General features: G+C 42.7%; 1 protein-coding gene across 1 annotated transcript in view; it reads right to left on the minus strand.

Moving 5' to 3' along the window:
* Nucleotides 1-3,409: 3,409 nt before the first annotated feature.
* PTPN11 (protein tyrosine phosphatase non-receptor type 11) overlaps nucleotides 3,410-24,333 on the minus strand; it is a 66,068-nt gene continuing 45,144 nt past the window's right edge. Inside the window, exons 11-16 of the mRNA XM_010995935.3 lie at nucleotides 21,468-21,622; nucleotides 20,498-20,565; nucleotides 19,852-20,003; nucleotides 14,575-14,687; nucleotides 12,743-12,845; nucleotides 3,410-12,026 (exon numbers count right to left, since the gene is read on the minus strand). Coding sequence (XP_010994237.2) covers nucleotides 12,776-12,845; nucleotides 14,575-14,687; nucleotides 19,852-20,003; nucleotides 20,498-20,565; nucleotides 21,468-21,622 — 558 coding nt within the window. The 3' untranslated portion in view covers nucleotides 3,410-12,026; nucleotides 12,743-12,775. The remainder of the gene's footprint in view (nucleotides 12,027-12,742; nucleotides 12,846-14,574; nucleotides 14,688-19,851; nucleotides 20,004-20,497; nucleotides 20,566-21,467; nucleotides 21,623-24,333) is intronic.

The following is a 24,333-nucleotide window of genomic DNA, read 5'->3' on the forward strand; positions in this document are numbered from 1 at the left end:
AAATATAGTTTAAAAAAAACTATGCTTTTAACAATATGGGCAATGCAACTTTTTAAATGCTGTGTTCAGTTTATGCTCAACTTGTCCTTGTTTGAACAACTCAGTTTGATCAACATTTGTTTCATGTTTAAGTGTCTCTGCATAAGAAAAAGATTTTTCATTCACTACTTAGCGTTAAATTTCTGACCTATATAAGTTATTAATCAACAAATGTGATTCCATCATAGTAGCAGTGCCCACAGTGAGAGGACAATGTCCACATTTTGCTTATATGTGCAGTACTAATTTTCTCATGTTGAAATATTTATATTCATTCAAAAACCTCTACTCTGTTAATTTTTTTCATCCATTTGGCTAAAATAGTTTTCACCTAGATACAATTTAAGAAAATAAAATTCCAAAAAACTAATAAAAAGAGCCTGTAATGAAAGATTCTATTTTTTTACAGAACGCATTAGATTTATATTTTCAACATTATTCAAAATAATTTTAAAGTATATCAAAGCTATGCCAGACATAGCCACAGTAAACAAAGACAATTAACCTGAACCGGTTCTTTTCTCCACAAGCCCCAGAGTACAATGCTTTTCCACTATTATCTTAAGCAGCAGAATATGATGCATTTTATTAATATTTTCAGGTTAATATATTAATAATATCATATAAAATCTGAATTAATAGTATGAAGTTATCTAACGTATAGTTTGCAATAAACAATTATTGAATGAAGGAACTCAAGAATAAACAAATATTTTTTAAACCAAAAAATAATTTTTGAAAAGTTCCTAAAATAGCTCACAGATTCTCAGAAAATGAAAACACAACACACAAAATTTCAGTAGTGTGTGTAACATTTTCTCTATATTTCATTTTTATAATATATATTTGATCACAGAAGTTATTTACCTAGCAAATTTAAGTTTAATACTCTTCACTTCTGAACCTTGGCTTCACTCATTCATTCACTGGATAAGAAAGCATACCCATATCAATTACATTCTGGGTCAGATTTGGTGAGTTCTAAGGTGAAGTAGACTAGGTCCCTGCCTAGGGATCCTGTCGACTAGGGAGAACTAGAAGACTGGGTGAACACATGATGACTGCACACTGTGATCATTTCTCTATAGCAATGCCAAGTGAGAAGCTCTCAAGGCAGAAAAATTCTTCCTGGACGTTCTAGAAAGTTTTCACAGAGAAAGTGAGTTTGAGTTGATTAACGAGTTTAGGAGATAAGGAAGGGTCAGTAGTACATTTCAAGCAGAGGAAACTATCTATATTAAGGCTACTCCATTGTGGGTGTAAGAAATTGAACAGAGATTGTGATGGTGCTCAGACTGTGCTAACTACTGGGCAAGGAGGGGAGCGAGAAGGTCCATTTCTAGATCAAGAAGCCACTGAGAAGTGACTCTTCTTTAAAAGTTCCCTGCCTTCATCTCATCAGGCAAATTGTTTATCTCCTGTGACTGGCACAAGCTAGAGACACAGGATCTTGTACTCACAGCCAGCGCTGGTTGGAAAAAAAAAAGCACTTGTCTAACATTTTGAGAAGTCTACTACAAAAGCAAATCCCCAAGGGTGTCGATTGCTAAAGATTACACTTAAACACTGAATGCCCACGTTGGCAGAGGGCAAGAGCCCAGATACAAGCACACTTACCAGTCAATACCAGAGCTGACTTACAAGATGAGAGCAGCAAGAGGCTTACAGAAGGGAAATATCTGAATCTTGAGGAAGGACAATCGTGATCAGCTTCAGTGGTGAATGTGTTTATCAGCTTCTTATGAGTGAGGGAAAAGTGGCCATTGCTGGTCAAATATACCAGTACGTATTCTTTTGGATTGTTATGTAGGGAGACATGAACTATTATATGGCAAGAGAAACGTGATTCCTCATGATTCCAACTCAGAACGTGTCATTCTGAAAAAAAAAATTACTTTCGTTATTAGGATAATGTCCTTAGTTAAATGCTCCCTACAGATATTGTTCTAGACAAAGATAACTGATCTGGGCGGATACCACATCTATTACCTGTATACTGTGCCTAGTATAATTCTTTGTACTTATACCATTTTTTTAAACAAAACTCAGTGAAATTGTGGCTTTTTATATCTACATTTTACAGGTGAAAAAAAGGAATTAATTATTAGCCCCATTTTACAGATGAGAAAGCTGATGCTCAGAAAGGTGAAATAACATGGCCAAGGTCATCCAGTTTGTAAATTGCAAAACCAGGCATAAATCCAGGTCTCTCTGACTCCAGACCCACCCTGTTTGCTGCTGCCATGCCACTCCCTGCCACGTACAAGGGCCCCTTGAGGGCAGAACTCCCACCCGTTGGTCCATGACGATGTGGAAATGTGGGTCACTGTTTTGCTAATGTAACCTCTAGGTAGAGGTCTTTAATCCACTGATGAGGAACTGGTCATCTAAACCCTCAGACCCCTTTAATTTTAGGGCAGCATACACTTCTGATTCTTTTCTGTAACATTTATTTCACACCAAGGCACTATGCTGAGAGCTGGAGATAAGATAAAAAGAAGCAGACCATGTACTCCGGTAGCTTACAAATCCAGGGAGAGAATGGACATGCAAACAGAGTGTCCGAAACAACGTAAGACTTCATTATGTCCTCAGACTAACCCTGGAAGGTCAGGAATCTAATCCCCACTTTAGAGATTAGAAAAAACAAAGGCTTGGGGAGGTAACATGACTTGCCCAAGGTCGTCAGTAGAAGACCCAGGGCTCAGCTGAACCCTGTCATCGGGGCCTGGGGTCTGTCTGTTCCATGACAGAAACTCACATCCACTGGTCTGGTCGTGACAGAAGAAATTCTCTTCTTCCTGTGATCACTCGAGAAGAAGGACCAGGTCTTTTTTTTTTTTTTTTTACCATTTTTTTAATTAATAGACTTTATTTTTTAGAGCAGTTTCAGGTACACAGCAGAATTGAGCAGAAAATACAGAGTTTGCACATAGCCCTCCCCACCCACATATATACTCCCCTACCCTCAACATCCCTCATCAGTGTGGCATATTTGGTACAATCGATGAACCAACATGGACACATTATTATCAACCAAAGTCCATAGTTTACACTAGGGTTCATTCTAGATGTTGTACATTCTATGGGCTTTGACAAATGCATAATGACACGTAGCCACCACTATAGGATCATACAGAATAATTTCATTGCTCTAAAAATCGCTTGTGCCCCATCTATTCATTCCCCCCTCCCTCCCTCTCCCCAAACCCCTGGAAATCACGATCTTTTTATTGTTTCTGTAGCTGTGCCTTTTCCAGAATGTCATTTGGTTGGAATCATACAGTTTATAACCTTTTCAGACTGGTTTCTTTCATTTAGTAGTATGTCTTTTAAGTTTCTTCCATGTCTTTCATGGCTGGATAGCTCATTTCTTTTTTTTTTTTTTTTTTCTGCACATGTATTTTTTAATTTACATATACGTACTGTTCATTGTTTCTAAGAACGTTTAGACCTTTAGCTTTTTAAACTTACACAGTTATCAAAGGAATAAAGCCAACCACAAAATGAGAATTAATTCAAAAAAATACATACACCCTGCGATTAACAGCAACATTATTTATAATTGCCAAGATACGGAAGCATCCTAAGTGCACACCAATAGCTGAATAGATAATGAAGATGCAGCATATATATGTGTAATGAAATACAACTCACCCATAAGAAAGAAGGATACTTTGCCATTTGTGACCCTTCATTCACTTTTTTTTTCACTTCAAAAACCAGAATTTTATAACCAGCATAAACATTTCCATTACATCAAAAACAACAAAATACCTAGAAATGAACTTAACCAAGGAGGTTACCTATACTCCGAAAGCCGAAATGACACAAAGAGATGGAATGATTTCTTGTGCTCTTGGATTGGAAGAATCAACACTATCAAAATGGCCACACTACCCAAAGCAATCCACAGAGCCAATGCAAGCCCTATGCCAGGTGCTGTTCTAGGCACTAGGGATACAGCAAAGAAGTCTCTGTCCTCTCGGAGCTGATATTTCAGTGGAGAAGACAGACAATTGACCAAAAAATAAAGAGCAGAATAATTTCAGGTAGTGAAGTGTGCTGGGAAGGACACAAGACAGAGTGACATGATAGAGAGTGACTCGGGTGGTGTCCACTTTGCTTAGAGTGGTCCAGAAGGGTATCTTTAAGAAGATGAAATTTGAACTGAAACATAAATGACAACAAGTCAGCCATGTGAGGATCTAGAGCGAGAGCATTTCAGGAAAGAGGATCAGCATGTGCAAATATCCTGCAGCAGGAATCGGCTTGGGACATTTGAGGACTAGAAAGGAGCCAGTGTGGATGAAGGGAGGTGAGAAAGGAAGACGACAGAGTCTGGAAAAGTGTTTGATATATGATGTGAATGTATCACTGCTTGGTCAGCATAGAGACATGGACAGAGGCCAGAGCATCTCAACCAAGGGAATGCTAACTCCCTCCAGGGAAACCTGGTAATGCTTGGGGCGAGCTTGTTGTCATAGTGACTATGGGACCACTGACATTTACTGGATGGGGGCCAGGGATGCAAAATATCCTCAGATATGCCAAAGAGTCCCACACAGTGAAGTTCTGTCCACTCCGAAATCCCGGTAAGGCATTTGGACTTTATTCTGGGTGTGATGGGAAGCCACCCGAGGGCAGGGGAATCCAGCATGTGTGTTTATGAGATAGCTGTGTGTGGAGAAAGGCAGTAGCGGAGCATGAGCAGAAATGGAGGCCACTTCAGATCTTACCTGTTTCCGGGAACACTGCTGCCCTGTCTCCCTGACCTTCAGAAAACAGCAGTGGCTGGACTAGGGTGGCAGTAGCAGAGCTAGGGAGACGCGACCTACTAGGTCGGGATCTGTGCTTTAGGAGAGTAGACGGAACTGGCTGCTGGGGAGGGGTCAAGGAAGATCCCTGGGTTTCTGGCCTCACAGGGTGGTGGCCATGCCATGTCCTGTGCTAGTGGAGGAGACACCGAGAGCGTCCGCCCAGATTTTCAAGTGGCTGGTGCAGCCTTCTCCTGGCACTGGGGGTGATGGCTCACAGCTGGCCCCAGGGGGTCAGGGCGGTTCTGCCTCCACTTGAGACCAAAGCTGCTTCTCTCCTGCTCTCTCCTGCCCCCCTCACCACTCCCCTTCTCCAGAGGACCTTCCTTCTGCAGATCACTTACCCAGGAGTCCTCATCATAGGCCCCACTTCTCTCCAGACTTTGACCTAAGACAGATGGGGCAAGGGCTCCCTGAAATCTTATGATTTAAATACAAAAAGTTTATTAAAAAGGTTTTTTGTTTTTGCTTAGGAATAGGAGGGCTGGGGAGGGGCTGGGAAGTAATGGCTGAAGGGAACAGGGTTTCTTTTGGGGGTGATGGAAAAGTTCTAAAGCTGACTGTGGATCTGGTTGTACGTACCTGTGATAGCCTAAAAACTACCGAACGGTATAGTTTACAGTGGTAAATTGTATGGACTGGAAGGTGAATTATATCTCAATAAAGCTGTTTAAAAAAAAATAGTTGTCTGTCTTCTGTCCAAAACAAAAATAAGGCCACCCTCCTTGATCACAGCCCTGCGTGCCTTTTCAGTCACATCTCCCACTCCTGCCTTCAGGTACGGGCTCCAGCTAAGGTGATCACCCCCTAAAGCATGTGCTCTTCTGCCCTGTGGCTCTGCCTGCCTGCCCACCCCTCCACGTCCCCCATCTCTCCCCATCCTCTCACCCACAGCAAGTGAGAAGCCGTCACTCTCCCTGGGACTCCTCAGGGGTCAGTGTGGTGAAAAGGAGGCGGCAGACAGCCTCAGCTGGCCTCAAATCCTAGCTCCCCACGTACTAGGTGAGTGGGGCCTCTCCTAAGTCAGTTCGTGTGCCTGAATCTCAGTTTACTCATCGGTAAAATGGAGATCAGCCATTCGTCCTACAACTGCTAAGTTCCTGGGGCACCACACTCGGCATGGGGTGTATGGCGGTTAGCAAAAGACAGGAGGGTACCTGCCTCACAGGTTTCAAAATCGCCTGTTTACCGCCTCTCCTGGTATTTGGCATGTAACTGTCACTTAGTAAATGAAGCGTATTAACATCATTTCCTTCTACTTTTTAGTCATGATCCAGGCGTCATCCAGAGCTGTTTCATTTTCCATCTTGTATTCCGCCTAAGTGTCTCCTTTGCCTAAATTGGCCACAAAGTCCTTTAAGACAGGGATTAAGACAGATACTTGTTTTGTGTTCCTCATAGCAGTGGCTCACTGGACTCATTAAAAAGTGGCTGAACAGATGCGTGCATGCAGATTCTTTAGAGTTTTTGAATCTGAAAGAAAATCTGAAGGCATTCTGAACTCACTGGCCTGGATAATTAAGACTGGTTTCACAGTCAGGGCTGGCACAGAGCGACGCCGAGAACGCGCTCCCCGGCTGCTGCGCGCACCCCCACCGAGAACGCCCGTCACAGCGCGGCCACAGCCACCGCGCGCAGACAGGCGCACCCCGCGAGCACCTCAGGAGCGTTTTCTAGACATTGATCCTGATGACTCATAATTCCAGTCAGGTTAGCCAGTCATCGAGAATTAAGTATCTCTATTCCTAAACTCGAAAAAAGACAGATCCAGAATGCGCTAGGGGAAAAACAGTCAAATGACATAAAGAGTTCACAGAAAGGCAGATACAAGGCATCTGAAAAGATGTTCAGCCTCCTTTTTTAAGAGAGATGCAAATATAGTTATACTGAACTGTCACTGTTCGCCTATCAGACCGACAAGGGTCCAAGTTTGATGGAAGGTAGTTTGACAAAGGTGTGAGGAAAGAGGCTGGGAGGGCTGTAACCAGGTTCAGCCTCAAGGGGGGACAATTTAGTATCACACGTCCAAGTAACAAGTCTAAACCCTTGGAACCAGCACCTTTACAGCGAGACCTATGTTCAAAGTTGCTCTTGGTCCTCGGGGTTAGTGGGAAACACTTCATGCGAGTAGGCGTGGAGGAGAGACTTCCCTGTTCTAGGTGAGTGTGTTACCTATTCAAAAAAATACACCCGATTTTTAAATTCGGAAGAGCTTTAAGCCTAAGGGGGGAACTTTTTAAAAAATAAAAACAAATTGGTTCATTGGAATTGGTTGTCTAATTCCTGCTATTCCCGCTTTGCTTAGCACCCTGTATCTTTAGTAGCGCTTATCCCAAGTATAATTAACTGCCTTCTGACGTGTTCAAGACCTAGTTCCCGTTAGAACATCACCCCCATGTCTGTGTCAGTCACTGCCTAGCCCCCGTGACCAGCACAGATGCAGGACGTGGCGTTTCGAAGGTGCTCCGTATTTCTTGAATGGATAAATGACCGGGCCAGCCAGCTAAAACCAGCTGCATCTAATTTACATGCATTAAGAAATCAGTTGAGACCAAGAGGAGGGCAATAGTTTTTTACACCATAAATAAGTAATACAAAGCACTCCTTAGATTTATCAGAGAGAATGAGTTTTGTTGTTTATAAAAATGATTTCTTTCTGCCAGTGTCGGTGCAGTGCTTCCAGGAGAAGCAAATGGCCCTGATTTGTATGAGGACTGAGGCCTAAATCTACGTGAAGGGAACAGCTGGTGTCCTACAGCACATAATTTACTCCTACAAGCCTCCTTTATCATAGCTTTACTTCATATCCCCATCCAATACTATTTACATTCAGTTCTGTTTTCTAATCATTTCCTGTATGTTACACAGACACACTTCTTATTTGCTACTTACTCAAAGTTCTTCCAAATAAAATTTCCTTTCCGTCTCCCAAAGGTATTCATAACGTAGGCATTCAATAAATGCCTGAAGAACTGATTCATTTATTCCATATTCCAAGTTCCCATCTAGCTAAGAGCTGCCGAATGCCAGCATTTCTCTAGTGTCAGAGGTTCAGGGACCCCTAATCCCAGTTTTTCCTGGACATTTCTGATGAAGTAAATGACAAATACTGTAATATAAGAAAATGGTTTTATTCCTAAGTTTTAGTTCCCATACAGTTTACAAATACACTTTTACTCTGATAATACAGCTTTGCAAGTAGCAAAGCAGTTGAACTAACACCCATAAATACAGGTGGGGAGACAATTAACATCCACTAATGTTTCTCTACATAAACTATTCTTTTAATGTCACTTTTTTTTTTTAAAACAACTGCAAACAGACTACATAATATACGTGGGCAAAAAAGGCAATTAAGTGAATCTCTTGAAACACTAAATGTATAATAAACAGTGCATATTATCAACATTTACATGATTCACATCAAAATGATGACATCCTAAAACGTATTCCTTTTAAAGGATAGATTTATCAATAAAATATTACATATCTTTTAATACTCTGGTACAATACTTCATATACTGCAGGAAAATTAACTGTAGGCCTAGTCATCAGCTTAAGAAAGGATCCTTTCCCATTAGCTTTTATTAATAAAAGAATCACAATTAGGTCATAAATAAACAGGCAAATTATTAATTACATGATTTGAGGTTTAGGATGAAAACTTGTAAAAATTAGTTTGATATACAGCAAAGTTATACAACACGCTAAAACCAACTGTTTAATATTGCTGCCTTGTGTGAACCGCCCATAGCAAAAAAGGAACAAACTTTTTTTAAAGATGGAAGATACAATAAACTATATTTTGGAACTTATTTTTCAAGAGGAAGAGGGGAAAAGATTTCAACGAAATTAAGGGCTAACACAGATCCTAAGAAAGGCATATTGAAATCGGGGAGGCCATGTGCTTGCTATACAAAACTTCATTCCCCCAACAACACACAAAACAAAAAACCGCACTGGGTTTGTACTTATGTCTACAGTCTAAGTGTCCCTTATGGATTAATAAGCTACAACAAAACAGTTCACAATTGCATACCTTTTCCACATTCCTCTGAACTAGAAATAACCCAGGATATTATATTAGTTCTTAAAAATCCCAGTAAACCCTTAACAACCCCTTAATAACCCCTAAAAATAATCCAGATGATTTTTCTTGCCTGTTCTAAAGCAACTGGGCTCCGTAAAGGACGCACAAACACCAAGAAAGTCGTGCATGTGTTTTCGCAGCCCCATTTAGCCACATTTGGAAAGTTATTGATTTTGATGAGAGAGATGACCAGAATCTGCAGGAGGGCCACACTCTGGCTATAAGGTGTCTTTTTGGTTGTTGTTGTTGTTTAAAAAAAAAAAAAGCTATTAAGACTTTGAAATTTGGCTTTAAAAAAAAAAACAACCCAATACCATGTGCCAGATAATTTCTTCACCCCAAATAGAAAATCTTATGTTTATCATTTTTAAATACTTAGCCAGCTATGGGATATTGTGCAAATTTAATGTCCACCAGCAACCCAGAAGCAGGTGGCAGACATGCATCTATCACACCTGTTTTCCAGGTAACCTGATTCAACCGTTACTGACTGTTGTGGCCCCAGGCCCTCTGACTTCCTCAGAAACCACCTCTTTGGAACTTTCATTTCCACTATTTTTTTTCACACCCGCACTCAAGCTGCACCTCCGCCCCAATCCTCACAGCCACTCCCCACACCTGAATCCATCCCGCATAATCTCATCTGAGAACCTGCTATCACCTTTACCAAACACACGACAAACCTCAGCAACCTAGGGACTATTACAACCGTGTCTTGGCATCAGTTTATATCACAGGATGGTTTGTTGACTTCGTGGAGGGAAATCCAAATGAAATCAATGTCCTATTACAAACGAAGCTGGTCTAGATCAGGTGTTTCCGTTCCAAGTGCAAACACAACTGATCTTAAGCTACAGGCAGAGACGTTAATGCAGCAGATATATTGTACAAGCAAACCCTTGTATGCTGGTGAGAGACCCTGCCCCCGAAGTCAAACGTTATCACAAAATCGAGGCAAAATGAGAACCATTCACTGTGGCAATGCAATAAGAGTAACAGGATTCAAGATCCTTGTTGCAAATACTGACCTGGAATCTCTTTCTTTACAGGCTTGACAATAAGACAGTAGTCATTTACATCCTTCTTATAAGGTAATTACCGTCAGGCCACACGTGTGTTCTGAAGCAATTCTAAGTTCCATAGATGGGTGCGGGAGGTGGGTGGGCAGAAAATCAATGTACGTTTTATCTGAAAATGGCAGCCAGTCTCCCCAGACGACCTCAGAGTTTCAAGGGAGGTAAAGACACCAGAAAGGAACTACTAACAGGGCTGGATCTCGCCCTTCCATTTCAGGAGACAAAGCAAGAAGAATCCGATTTAGGAGACCATGACTTAATGGCAGAGCTGCCGTGGCATTTTATTATCTTTCAAAGGCCACCAATGATACTTTAATTGAAATGCAGTCACTGAATGATGATTCAACACACCGGGCAAAGAGGGATGGCTTTGGAGAAGGCACTTCAGGTAGAACATTAGCAAATCTTACTGCTCGGTTAAAACAAAAATGAGCTACTGCTAATTCTGGCTGATTAGCGGCCTCATTAGAACTGCCCCTCCTCACTGCAGCCCGGCTGCGAGCCTGCGTGCGGGGCCCGACCAAAACCAGGGGCGTGAAGAAAGTGCCCCATTCACCTCCCTCTGCAGGGGCCGTGGCCATGGGGTGGTTCTGCTTTCAAATGCTCTGCCCTCCCAAACACAACCATCCTGATGAGACCAGTTTCCCCAAGTGATGGCTCAGAAAATACGCTCAGAGCCAGCAGAACTGGTTCAGGAAGCTCACTGAAGGCCCTCTGCTTCTGTCCGACTTCCAGCTTACACCAGCTGTCACAACCAGCTTCAGCTTCCCAGGGTCACTAGCAGCTTCTACTTTTGCTAACTTTTTTTGTTTTCAGCTCTTTTTCCATGACACTGGTTCCGACAGTCTCAATGGCTGGGGGTCTCCAATGAACCTCACCTCCACTTCACACTCTCATGCCCTCTTCCTAGAGTCTGGGCTGGGCCTGGGACTGGTTTTAATCATTAGTAGAAGCAATGCTGTGACAGTTCCGGGTTTAAGTCTTAAGAAGGCCCGGTCACTACTGCTTTATACTCTTGGGACCTCTGAGCTGCCATGAATATGGTCCAGCTACCCTGCTGGCGAGGCCACATGGAGAAGGGGATACCTGAGGACCACCTGCAGATGGAGAGGTCCAGCCATCTCGCTGACCACGAGAGATAACCAGCAAGACAAAGAGAGGAACAGTTCAGCGGGGCCCAGCCCAGACTGAAAAACAGTGGGGAAAAGCAAGTTGTTGTTTTAAGCCACTAAGTTTTGGGTTGTCAGCAATAAATGATAACCAAAACACTGGTTATTCATCGATGCCTTTGTTTTTTCTAAATACAAGACAGTTACTCAAATGAAAAGAAAAGATGGCAAACGTTTGTCCACCACAAACTTCTCAGTCAACAAGCTGACTGGTCAACTGCTAAGAAGAAAGCGTGCCTTTTATCCTAAGTTCCCATGATTTTTTTCCCCCATGATTTTTTAATGGTAATACAAAGGTAGACAGTCTGGGGCACTGACTTAATTATTATTTAGCCAAAATAAGAGGCCGTCAAAATAAACTATCCACTACTGGATAAGTGATGATACATGAAATTGTTTTCACTTTCATAGGACGTTGTTACTTAATTATCCCAAATCATTTTTCCTCTTAAAAGTGCCCTATCATTCCCCACAAAGAGGAGGAAAAAATTAAATTTGTTGAGGTTATCAAAAGAAAAAAAATGCCAATAACTAGAATTTGAGTCAACATCATCTGTAAAATAGAGAACACATTTTAACTGCTTCCTCAGTCTAAAATAAAATTCCATAAAATATAACACTGTCTACATTGTAGAGATTTCTTCTTATTTGAGGACATGAGATTAGAAATCACATATTGTTGAGTTAGAATACAGTGGTCTTTAAATGGTTTCAAATTTTGCTTATCAAAAGGTAGTCAACCACAATGCAAGCCTTCCAAATTCAAATTCATTCTTCATGTAAACTTTCTTGCATCTGTTCTTAATCTTTTCAGGGAGAGGGTGAAAGTCCATATCTGGGAAAGAAATAAGTTAGAATTTTTAAGGAGCATACAGCTAGAAGTTTGGCAGAGCATTAAACCATTCTAAAGTAAATTTAAAGCTTTTAATAACACAACTCATTGAAATGAGAATTTCAACATGAAATACTAAAAATTATGAGTCTCTCATTTATCTTTTAAAGATACGTCCCACATTTGGGCCACTGTCTAAAAAGGTGATTGACAGGGAGGAGATGTACAAGGGAGGTGAATTTCCAGCATCAGAGCGGTAAGGGATATGGGGTTGACCAGTCAGAGGCCTGAAGTCCAGGGTCCTGTGCCACAGGGCTAGCCAATCAGAGGCCCACAGGGGTGGCAACTCAGGCATCCTGACTCCAACCATCCAGAGCTGTGTGCCTACGTCCCAGGTCCCTACAGACCAAATCTCAGTAGAGCGTGGGTTAAGTGACTAACCAAAACCACAGGAATGGTGATAATCTGTTCTCCATCACCAGTAGCAACCATTTCTCTCTAAGTGCTAACCTTGCCCCTCACAGAATTAATTTTGCATTTGATTTCAATGTCTAATGAATCCAGCTTGGAAAAAGAAATATAGGCAGAAGAAAAAGGAGGCTGGTTTGTAAAACTCAATTATGGTCCACTTTGCTAAAACATTCACAAATTATCTGCCTGCTTCAAAACGCCACAGATGATATAAACAATGAACTGACAGAGCACTTCCGTTTAAATACCCATTTCTGTGCTTGAAGTCTTGGTGCGTCTTCTCATCTGAAACTTTTCTGCTGCTGCATCAGACCCACATTTTCATAGACTCTAGCATTATCTTCTCTCATTCTGAAAAGAAAAGAAGACATTAATAAAAATGCAGACACATTGTTCAAGCTTCCATGATATTTACAGGGCACACACTCCATTATCTGGGGACTTGTTATGGCACAGACATCAATCCTGCCCCCCGGAGTTGACATTCTAGGAAGGGGCATCAGACAGAAACACACAGCAAAATAACTGTGAAGTAAGAACCTTGAGTCCCTGTGCTCTCTGGGGTTTGGAGGAAGGAGAGTTGTTTTCCAGGAGGATGGAGCAGGGAGGCCTGCATGACAAGGCACTGGGTTAGACCTTGAAGAAAGCTGGGACGTGTGCATACAGAAAGGGACGGTATTCACTGCAAGCAGAGGATCGGAATGGGCCAGAGCCCCATGAAGGGAAAACGGTGGAACTGTCGGGCAGGGACTGTAGACCCGTTCAGCCCCAAGTCTGGCTATGTGAAGGTGAACATGAAGCTGCCTGGCAGTGCAGAGCCCCAGGGTGCAGGGCCGGCACATCAGAGCCCAGACTCCGTCTCACCGAGCAGAGTGGAGATCAGAACAGTCCGGCAGCACGAGGAACCCAGCAACTGTGGGCACCCGCCTGAGAGGAGCAAAGCGGCTGGGGTCTCCTGGGTCTGCACCCTGCAAGAGGGCCTGTTAGTCCCAGGCAGGCTCCTGGTAACAAGGGAGTCGTCAGAGCTAATTCTGTTGAGCCAACATGTGGGGAAGCTTTCTGGCAAGGACTCGGGGGCCTGATGTGCTGGTTCTACTGCAAATTACTGCAGATAGCAATTTAAAATATCAACTCTCCCCGTCAGTCCGCTGGGAAAGAAAAGGCAGGCAGAAGGAAGAGGCAGTTGGTGAAGAGAACACTTTAGCTCTATAATTTCAATGTTAAAGAGAAAGCAAATATAAATAAGAGCCTTATATATGCTATGGAAAATGCTTACATAAAGCATTAAAGCCAGTGGGGGTTTAAAAACCCACAACAGAAGCAAGTAGAGATAAGAGTCTTAGGGGAAAATCAAAAGCAAGTGTTATACCAAAGAGTGACTTTAGAATATATAGAAAAATAACTTACAATTGCTATTCACATGATCATTTTAACAAATGTTTTCCTAACACATGTTTTAGTTTAAACAAGGAGTTGGCAAAGGTTTTCTGTACAGGATCAGAGGATAAACAGTGTTGTCTCTGGGGGCCACACAGAGTCTCTGTTATATATTATTCTTTGTGTGTTGGAGGAGGGTTTTGTTTTTTTTTTAATAATTCTTTAAAAACCATCCCTGAGCTGTACAAAAGCAGGCTGCGGCCCAGATTTGGCCTGGGGGCTGTAGTTTGCTAACCCCTCGTTTTAAACACCCAGAGTAGATTTCTGATGACGGTGGAATATGAGCAGACCATGACTGCGTTGACACAGTGACTGTCGATTTACTGGGTTTTATGTAACGAAGAGTCTTAACACATCAAAAGGGGTGTTACCTACCTCTGAAACGATCCTCAGCCCTTCAAACAAAAAAATCTTAGAGAACCAGCACTTGATATATTTATAATCCCACAGACTCCCTAGTGCAGCAAGCAACCTTCAGTTTAGGTCAGTTACAGTTTAATTTAGACAGCCACTGATAACACTCACCCATCAGTGAAGCAGAACACGCACCGGGGGAAGGCACGTGCTGCAAAGACTTGTTATTTTTTAAGCTTTTCTGTAGGATTGTGTTCAGGTAAAAAGAATTTCCTTCATTTCTACTTACTCTGCACAGGATGGCGTTGGGGTACAAGGTGGGAGGGGACTCTGATCTCCACTTGCCTGGTCCGTTAGGGAATACTTAATATTTGTGTATTCGTGCCCTTTCCTCTTGCTTTTCTGAAAGGTGAAGATTGCATGGATGAAGAATCATGACTTTGTTGAAGGAATAAAAAGTAAAACAGGCATTTCACTGAGAGAGACAGACAGACCGACAAACAAGCTGGACCGTGAACACTGATATGTTGACCAAATGTCAGGGGATTCACCTCCTCCATGCAAATACATCATATAGGTAAAAAGTACTTTTGACCCATACAATTCAAAAGCAGAGGGAGTCATGCTTTAACAACTTGTTGTATTAAATTAAACGTACCAGTTTCTGAGCTAAGAGAGAATTCACACTTTCTTTGCCACATTAGCATCTAATCACTTCATAGTTCACTTGCAACACATTTAATGATTTTCAAGTAAACAGGTGGGAAAAGAGTTCCAGAAAGAAATGCACTCCAAGTAAAAATGGCACACAGGTGGAAAAGAGGGTAGCATTCTTATCAGAATAACACACCTTATATCTTCCCCACATTCCACCCCCACCCCAGAAAAACCCTAACACCTTTCAAACTTTATTTTCAGCCTCATTAAACTCAGGGGTTGGAAAAAAGGCAAAGAAAACCAGTAGGATGTAATCTCATCTCACACTCGGGACGAACTGCATCAGGTAGGACTTCTGGTTAGATGATTTATCATTCTTTACTCCTAAATCCACCAATTTTTATCCACAATTCCAAAAAACGAGTCCATTACGTTATCATCATTAAATAATGCTGCCTTTATCACAGGATTCAAGAACAGCAAATTATTAGAAAGGATATCTGTATCAAATACTGATTTTCATTCACTGCTGGTGAGAGGGTAAACTGGTACCATCGCTTTGGTGCAAAATTAGCTGCTTGTCCTCCACTCCCTTCTGCCACCTGCGACCATGTGGAGAAGGAAACACCCTAAAGGACAGTAAGTGGAGTGACAAGACAATGTACCTGGGTCCCTGGATGACCCTATGTCCCTGCCCATAACCCGACCCCCCCAATCATCTGCTAACTCGAACTTTTATATACAAGAGAAATAAGCTCCTATCTTGATTAAGGCACCATTATTTAGCCTCTGTTCAAACAGCCAAAACAATTTATTAAATAATAAAGCAGTCATTACAGAAATTAGTATCTAGGAGGAAAAGCTGCAAGAAAGAAGTCCAAGGAGAAAATGTTTTGTTTAGTCTATATAGTATTATAATTTTTTGAAAAACTGGTTTTAAAGATCTAAAGGTCTTTTGAATAATCACCTCTAAATAGAAGCCACAGACCTTAGCACTGAAATACTGACTTACATAAGAAATAACTTTTTTAAAGATACAGTTTACAATTAAGTATTAAATGGAAGAATTGGCAAAGAACATTACTTATTTAAAAACTAACTCTAAAGTTTAAAAATCTTAACTCATTTTTAATAAAAAATTTAAATACACAAATAAACTGAAGCATAGTTGCTTTCTACTCAACACTTTTTTTTAAAATGTGGTTAAAAACAGTAATGAGACATATCCTTGTAACAAAAATTTTTAAATATATGGTACAATATTGTTAACAACTATCGTTGCACAGGTTTCTAAAACTTTTTCATCTTGCATGACTGAAGCTCCAACTCCCCATTTCTCCCTCCCTACTACACACTTTCTTAAAAATCAAGATCAATGTTTCTACATGAAGTAATGACAAAAGAATTTTCCAGTGAGGAATAATTAATACAAATGGAACAGGAATTACTTCAATAAATCAAAGCAGCTCAAGGAAAAGCATAAAAATGCTTGAGCTTTTTAGCTTATTTTGAAAAACAAGAAATAACCCTAATTCACAAATCAGATGTGTTTGTTTCTTGGAACCATGACAGCCCAGGCTATCTTGTAGATCAAGAAAAATTCTCAGGGAGTAGGGACAGTTTTGTTTCATTTCATTTTCTTTTAGAAGGAGGGTGGAGGAAAATTTATTTCAGAGGTCTAAAAAAGATCTGAAATTGACCTATCCTTCACCCAAATTCAATGACATACCATGGTTACCAAGTCTCTTGCAATGTTTATAATAAATCTTATGGCCTTTCCAACTGACACACAGCCAAAGTTGAGAGGAGGGACTAACCATGAGGCTCTAAAATCATCTGCTATTAAAGATGTTTCCATGTGAAGTCACCACTTACATTCTTAAACCTTAAATTACAAAAAAGCCCCAAAGCCAAGGGTAGGAAGAGAGAGTAAAATGAAAATGCTCTTGTCTCGGTTGCAGAGCGACAAAACAACACATCCAGGGTGCTCTGGGCTCAAGGGTCAGGATCACACACACCCTGACTCCATCTACATCTGATCACAGAATCTTACTGGTTCTTCACTCCCCATACCCTCTGTCGGCCCCTGGTTATCCTTCCAAACCACCATCAGTTCTCACTGACACTGGTCGCCCTGCAGCTGCTCAAGCCTGGTGCCCACCCATTCTTCCCACTTAAGCCAGGGCCCTTTTTTTAAAGTGAGGATCTTTTTATGTCACTTCCCTGCTTCAAAATCCTCAATGATTTCCTATTTTCCTTGGGATAAAGTTTTAAATCCATAACATGGCCTGTAAACCCACCCCCTCAAAATCTGGCCTCTGTTGACTTTTCTAACCTCCTCCAACATTGACCCCACGCTCTCCCTCTAACTTCCTCTACTCCAGTCTTACAGAGTTATTTCCATTTCAGGAACATGACAACTTATATTCCCAGGACCTAGCATAGTGCCTGGCACATAGTACAACCTACTTTAATTAATAAGGAAGGGAATAAACAAATGTGGAAACACCTTTTCATTGGACCAAGGAGGTTAAGGAAGATATGTGAAGAACCACAAGGCTAGGGAAACAAAGCAGTCAGGACAGATGGCGGCATGGGCTCATGCTAAGGAAAACTTTCTGTCCGGTGAAACAAGCTCCACAAGACAACAGCCTTATCTATCTTATTCTATTCTATCTTCAGTATCTAACAGCGTCTGGAACACAAAAGGTACCCAAATGTTTACTCAAATACAGAAAGCTGAAAGGTAATGGCTATACCAGGCCAATTTAAGCCTTGCTGTCAACAACTTAAATTCAGCCTGCGTTACTACGTTTCTATCCCAGCTCAGTTGTGATTACAGAATTTTTTTTAACTGAGTTATAGTCAGTTTACAACATTGTGTCAATTCCTAGTGTACAGCACAATGATTATAGAATTTTTTAAGGTAACTTCTGTCCGACAGTACGATTCACTCAGAGAGACTCCAGCCCAAGTCTCTGTACCCTACAGCCTAAAGGACGTTCCCTATGGGATGTGGAATTACTTTCTTCAAAGAAGAGCCGTCATTCCACAGGGGTAACAGGTTAGCAATTCTCAAACTACTTTACATGCATACTAGGGTTGAACAATTGAGTAAATAAATTGCAGATCAAGGGAGCCAGGTTTCTCCCAGCTAGAGAAGTTATAAACAAGTGAGGGAAAGGCTAGAATGAGCCGCACAGTACTGAATTAGAGTCAGAGACATCAGTATGAACTCAGGTTTAACTTACTATATATACACACGTAGAGAAATAATTATAGATTTGTGTGTATATGTGGATTATAATACAGACATTATTTCCTAGCTCTATCCCAAGGCCCCACCTGAAAGGACCTAGAAACAGTAATACCCAGTAGATGGGTATTGGGATGCTAAATACTACTCTTCAATAAGATGCTAATATTAGGGAAAACTGGAAGAAGGAATATACAGGAACTCTCTATACTATATTTTTTGTGAATCTAGAACTTATTTCAAAATTAAAAGTTTATTTTAAAAAATTATATATATAATAAATATATATAAAATTATATATTTATATATTATATATAACATATATTTATATATAAAATACGTATATAAATTATATATAAATGACAAAAATATATAAGTGATATGTAATTATATATATATATATATATATATATATATATATTATTATATATATAGGATGTTATACAGAGAGCTGCACAGGAACAAAAATTAATTAGCTAATAGGCAATTCAAAGACTATTATACCAGTACAAACAAGCACACTTAGTACCCAGATCTTGGCTTCAAAATAATACTCTTCAATAAAAAGAATCAGGGCTCCTTTATAAAGTGTCTGGGAAAATACAAGATGAACCAAGATCATCTTGTGTTGTCAAAACAAGTAAGAAAATAATAAAAAAAAAAAAAAAAAAAAAGGGAACATATCAAAAAAACACAGGAACCAACTTGAAAAGGCTCCTACTAGGCAAACTTGGGACAGTTGAAGCAACGAAATAAATAATATTAATGGATTAGAACCCATTCTGACATAAATAAGTAAAGGAATAAAGAAATAAATAAGGGAGAAGGGAAAGCTCTTCCTTATAATAGTCTTCCAACTAATAAATGAAAAGGGAATGATGGAAACAGAAAATTGCCACTGGGCAAATGTCACAGTGGGTAATTTTTCCAGGCCAGAATCGTGAATGAATGTAAAATTGGTAGGCAAAAAGTATGATGAAAAATTGTTTATTTATATAGTCTCAAGTGTCTACCTACAAGATATTAATTAAGAAGGGGAAAACAGTAACCTGACGGTGGAGAAATCTAAGAGACAATGCCTTAATCAAGTGATCAAAATTAACACCACCAGGAGTGAAATAAACCATCTCATCTCCTGATGAGAAGGACCGGGAACGGCACAGCATCACTTCTGAGACAGTCCTATCAAAATGCCTGGCCTGAGTCTAATCGAGAGAATACATCAGACAAGTCCAAACTGAAATTTCACTGTCTCCAATTTGACCAAATTGGCGGTTCAAACTCCTGTGTGCTATTAAGAGTGAGGCATTCATTTAAGAGATGGAATCAGGATGAAGAAGGCCTGGATCAAAACTGGAACAGGCTGGAAACTTCGAGGCTCTGAGTTCTAAGCTTGCCATGTGAGCGTGGGGAAATCCTAGCCTTTCTATGTGGCCGTTCCCCGATCTGTCAGGCCAGGTGCTCCTCCCTGAGCTACTCCATACTGAAAAATCAGAGTTGTGGCACTAGGAATAATTCCTTTTCAGAGAGGCCCTTCCTGGTTGGGGACTTGTTCCTCACTCTCAAAAGAAGACAGTTAGCTATCAAACGGAGAGCACATCCAAGCTGCCCAGAAAACAAGGAAAAGCCGCACGCCAGCCTCCCGCCTGGTACCTGCTCTTCTTCGATCCTGCGCTGTAGTGTTTCAATATAATGCTGGACGGCCATATAGATGAACCGGTACTGCGCTTCCGTCTGGACCATCCCTGACCTCTGAGACCGCACCATCTGAATGGTTTTGGGAACGTCAATGTCGCAGTCGACGCCTACAAAGCAAGCACCATGAAGCATCAGGAAGAACCACGGAGCCAAGGTGAAGCAGTTTAATGCACAAATTTTAGCAGATTCAGAGACAAAGCAAAGTTAGTCTTTAATGTTTAATGGAACCCGTTCCAAGGGCTACAGCACCAGCCTCCTGTCCAATAGCAATCACCCAGGGAGATTACACAATAAAGTGCTGGAGGTGACGGTGCCCCCACTTTGCCACAGCACCACCCCAGACCATCAGCAACAATTAGATGGCTGGCTAGAGACCCCTACAGTCTGTTCAACAGAAGACCACAGCAGTGGGATCCACACCAAAAGCTCAAACAGCATCACTTCTGCTCTCCAGCAAACATACTGAAAGGTAAAGTCTTCAGCCTAGATTTTTGTGAAATATTTTAACCATCAATTCTCTTCCACAGGCTATTTTCACCAGCACTTTTCTTCTATAAACTAAAAACAAGAACTGTAGCTTCTTGCCCTCTGGATGACCCACCTTTCTCCCTGATGATGTCAATAAGAATATCAATCACAATGAACGTCCCCGTCCGGCCAATTCCAGCACTGTGGGCAGAAGGACAGGAAGCAAGGACAACGGGGTCATTCTTGAGGGTTTTATACTCAAAACCAAGCTATTAATATTAACAAAAACAATGTCTGCTCTTGGGAGTATTTATAACGTTGTCTATATTTGCAAATATATTAGTAAAGAACATAGGGCCTTGGACTCAGTCCATTCTGCACTTGGAGGCCAGCTTCCCCAGCACAAAATGCCTGAAGCAAGTCCTTTAACCTCTATGACCCTCGGTTTCCTCATCTGTGAAATGGGTTGCTGTGAAGATCAAATATGAGTCATGTATGAAGAACACTGAGCTCAGAGCAAGCACTCAATAAATGGGAGCTTCAAAAAAATTGAACAAATAACCTTTCACACACATCTACTTGCCCAACATATGAATAAGATTTAGGAAACCTCCCGCCACCCCCCACCCCAGCATAATCACAAAGCCCAAACTTGGGCACCAGCAGCCTGCAAACTCTGGTGAGGAGGCCGCGGGCACGGCTTCTAGAAGACTGGGTGGGCAACAGTCCGAATCTTCTGAAGCAAACGAGCGTATTGTCAGGGGAAAAAATAGATCTTATTTCCACAGAAAAAGAGAATAGAACCACTATCAAAGAGATAGTGTTACTATATTAAAAAAGAAAACCAAGCAAACATTACCAGGCTAATGGCCCCTTGAGAGCAAGGACAGTGCTCCCCACCCTCTGCCCCACCACCCCAGTACCTGGCAGTCCTGTAAGATCTAGGAGAAATATACTTTGGGGCCAAAGTGTCCCTTAATACAGTTTATCTATGCCTCAAACAGAGGTTAAATTTTTCCCACATAAAAGAGTCGGGGGTGGGCAGGCCCTGGGCATCAGGAGACGGGACAGACTGCGGCCCAGAGGCGGGAGGGGCTGGTCACCTGCAGTGAACCACCACCGGCCCCGCGTCCATGATGCTCTCCTGCTTATGGTGGACCTCCTCCAGGAAGTCCAGCACGCCCCCCGGGTCGCTGGGCACTCCGTGGTCCGGCCAGGTCCGAAAGTGGTACTGCCAGACCGTTCTCTCCGTATTCCCCTGGAGTAGAGCCAAGAAAAACCAGAAAAGAATTAAATAAATCAAGGGGTTGAGGAAGCACCCAGTTCCCATCTTCCCAACGTCCTACATGAGCCAGGGGAGCAGGCCGTCACAGGTCCTCCACCCCAGTGTCCCACCTCTCCCCTCCTTTTGGGTCCAGCTGAGTGGTCCTGGGGGCAACCTGTTGCCTCTGTCAGAAGAACCAAGATGTCTGGGACAGTGATTTGTCCTTCAGGAAGCTACAACCTGAGTCATCCCCTGCACCATGACGGCAGGCAACGTCCCTGCTCCCCCTTGTCCAGGGGCAGCTCAACTCACCAGGCAACCAAGGCCTCTGGACTCGAGCTCTCCTCCCACCAGATGGGAAAACGGGTTTTCCCTCAAGATACTTGCTCCTCTTTATCTTTTTATACCTGGCCCTCCTCCTCTCCCCCAACACACTTTTCTATTATAATCTCATGGTATTTAAGCTTCTGTTTGGTGCAAAGCGGATAAGAAGACGGGCTGTGCAATCAGATGGCAGGATTTAGGCCCATATCCCAGCACTCACATTCACTGTGGCCCCTGGACATCCCTAGGCCTCAATTAGGAAGTCTGCAGGCGGGCATGAGAATCTCCGTCACAATACCGCTGTGAGGGTTACACAAGGCCACTGAGCAGCAGACAGTAAGGGACTCGGCACACTGGCACTCTCCTCTGAGCAGTGATCATTCATAAAGGTAACAAGGGCACCGAGACTACAGAAAACCATACGCATCGTGTTCCGGGTCGGCCCAGATCAGGTCACTGTGACAGTGCTATTCATCACCACACCTTCCTCGACACCTGGACACAATCCAAGCTAAGGGGAGAGACTGTCCACAGCAGCATCCATCACCAGCGACCTTCAGAACATCCAAGGAATCTGAACTACAGCTACAATTAATCTTTTCTTAAATCATGTGCATTTAATTTGCTGAGTCATGAAAAGATTGCTCTGGATGTTACCAGTACGCTAAATATCGGGGCTACAAGAGTCACAGAAAGGACAGGGAATGAGAGAGACCCAGCTGCCCTGAGCATCCTCGCTCCTCCTCCTTCATAAATGGCCACTGAGATCCCTGCCCCAACTCCTCCCTCCAGGCGATTAAGAGGCTTAAGTGAGATCACGTGACAGCACTTTAGGAAAAATGGAAGGTGCTACACAAAAAGCAGATAATCTGTGACCAGCAATGCTGGAGAAATGATCTATCCTATGTCAGCACCCACATCCAAGGGTGCAAAATACAAATCCAAACGCCAGCATTTCCTGTACCTGCTACTCAAAAATCTCTGATAACAAGAAGATGGACAGTTTATCACTAAAACTAAGAAAAACCTATCTGGCATCTTTGCCAATGTCCTCTAACCCTCTCTCTCATTTCTGCTTGACAGTGACACTTCTCCAGCTCTTCTCCCTGTCTCTGCAGTCGACTGAACCTCCACCCACTCCCCATCGGCAGTAGAATTGCACCCCCGCTGATATCAGAAGCTCCCACATCCCACCCGAGACCACAAGCCCCGAGATTTCCGGCTCACTCCAGTCCCTGGACCACCTCATGGAACTCACCAGACCACTGAGCCCCTCCTCCACTCTCCGCCTGCCTCCTCCTGCCCTTGCTGCCCCCCTCACCCAGCTCGGACCCCACGCCCTATCCTGACAGTCACTCTCCATCACAGACCTCCACTCCCTCCACCAGCTCTCCATCCACTGTATCCCCCCCACCCCAAACCCTCGGCAAAGCCCCAAGCCTGGACGAATCCAAATACCCACTTTCACTGTTTTGCACCCAAGGAACAGTATTCTTGGCACAAACTCACACGAGGTGACTGGTATCGCTGTGTCTACGTTCACCACCTCTACTGGGTACGCAGCACTCCCATCTTCCCTCCTCGTCCAACCCCCACCCCTGCCTCCCTGGCATCTGGCTTTGATGCCTCAAAGGCATCTCAAACTTTCTATGTCCAGGAGGTCGTGCTACAATCTACCCCTCTCCTCAAATCTGCTGCCACCCACCCCACTTCTCAAGCTTTAATGCCACCCTGGCCCCTCGTTCCCACATCAAGTCCCTTCCCATTTACCTCCAGTTTCCTCAGCTGATGTTCCTCTTCCCATCGCCCCCGCCATCACCCTACCATCTTGAACCTCTTCCTCCAGCTGTTCAGACCTCTGCCACAGCGCCACCATCCACTCAGATTCTAAACCCTAAGATGTCTGAATCACCCTCCTCCTCCAGCCAAGCTACCCTGCACACTCTGCAGACTTCACCACTGCACCCTCCACAGGCTTATCACCTCCATCACTTCTCTTTCAGAGTTTATGGTGGCATCTTTATGTAATATTCATTTCCAAAGGAGGGAAAAGGAAGAAAAACGTGGAGAGGAAGCCATCAGACCCAGATCCCTGTGCAGGCCTCCTGTTAACAGGCCTCCTGGATGCTGGACACCTTCCGTCCCAATCCTCCCCCGGGGCTGCCGGACACCTTCCTGACACCCGTCTCCGCATGTGACCTATACCTCACAGGTCCCATACCAACTAATGAATAAAATTTACATTTCTTCACATGAGAGTTAAGACCCCTCCTGACTTGGTCCCAACCTCACTTACCCCTACTCCCTCAATTCCCCACTTGCCTTCATTCCCTATAAATCCTATTTCCCTGCTGTTGGCACTTCAGAGTCCCGGTCACAAT

The sequence above is a fragment of the Camelus dromedarius genome, chromosome 31 (assembly GCF_036321535.1).
Source record: "Camelus dromedarius isolate mCamDro1 chromosome 31, mCamDro1.pat, whole genome shotgun sequence".
In the NCBI taxonomy this organism is placed as follows: domain Eukaryota; kingdom Metazoa; phylum Chordata; class Mammalia; order Artiodactyla; family Camelidae; genus Camelus; species Camelus dromedarius.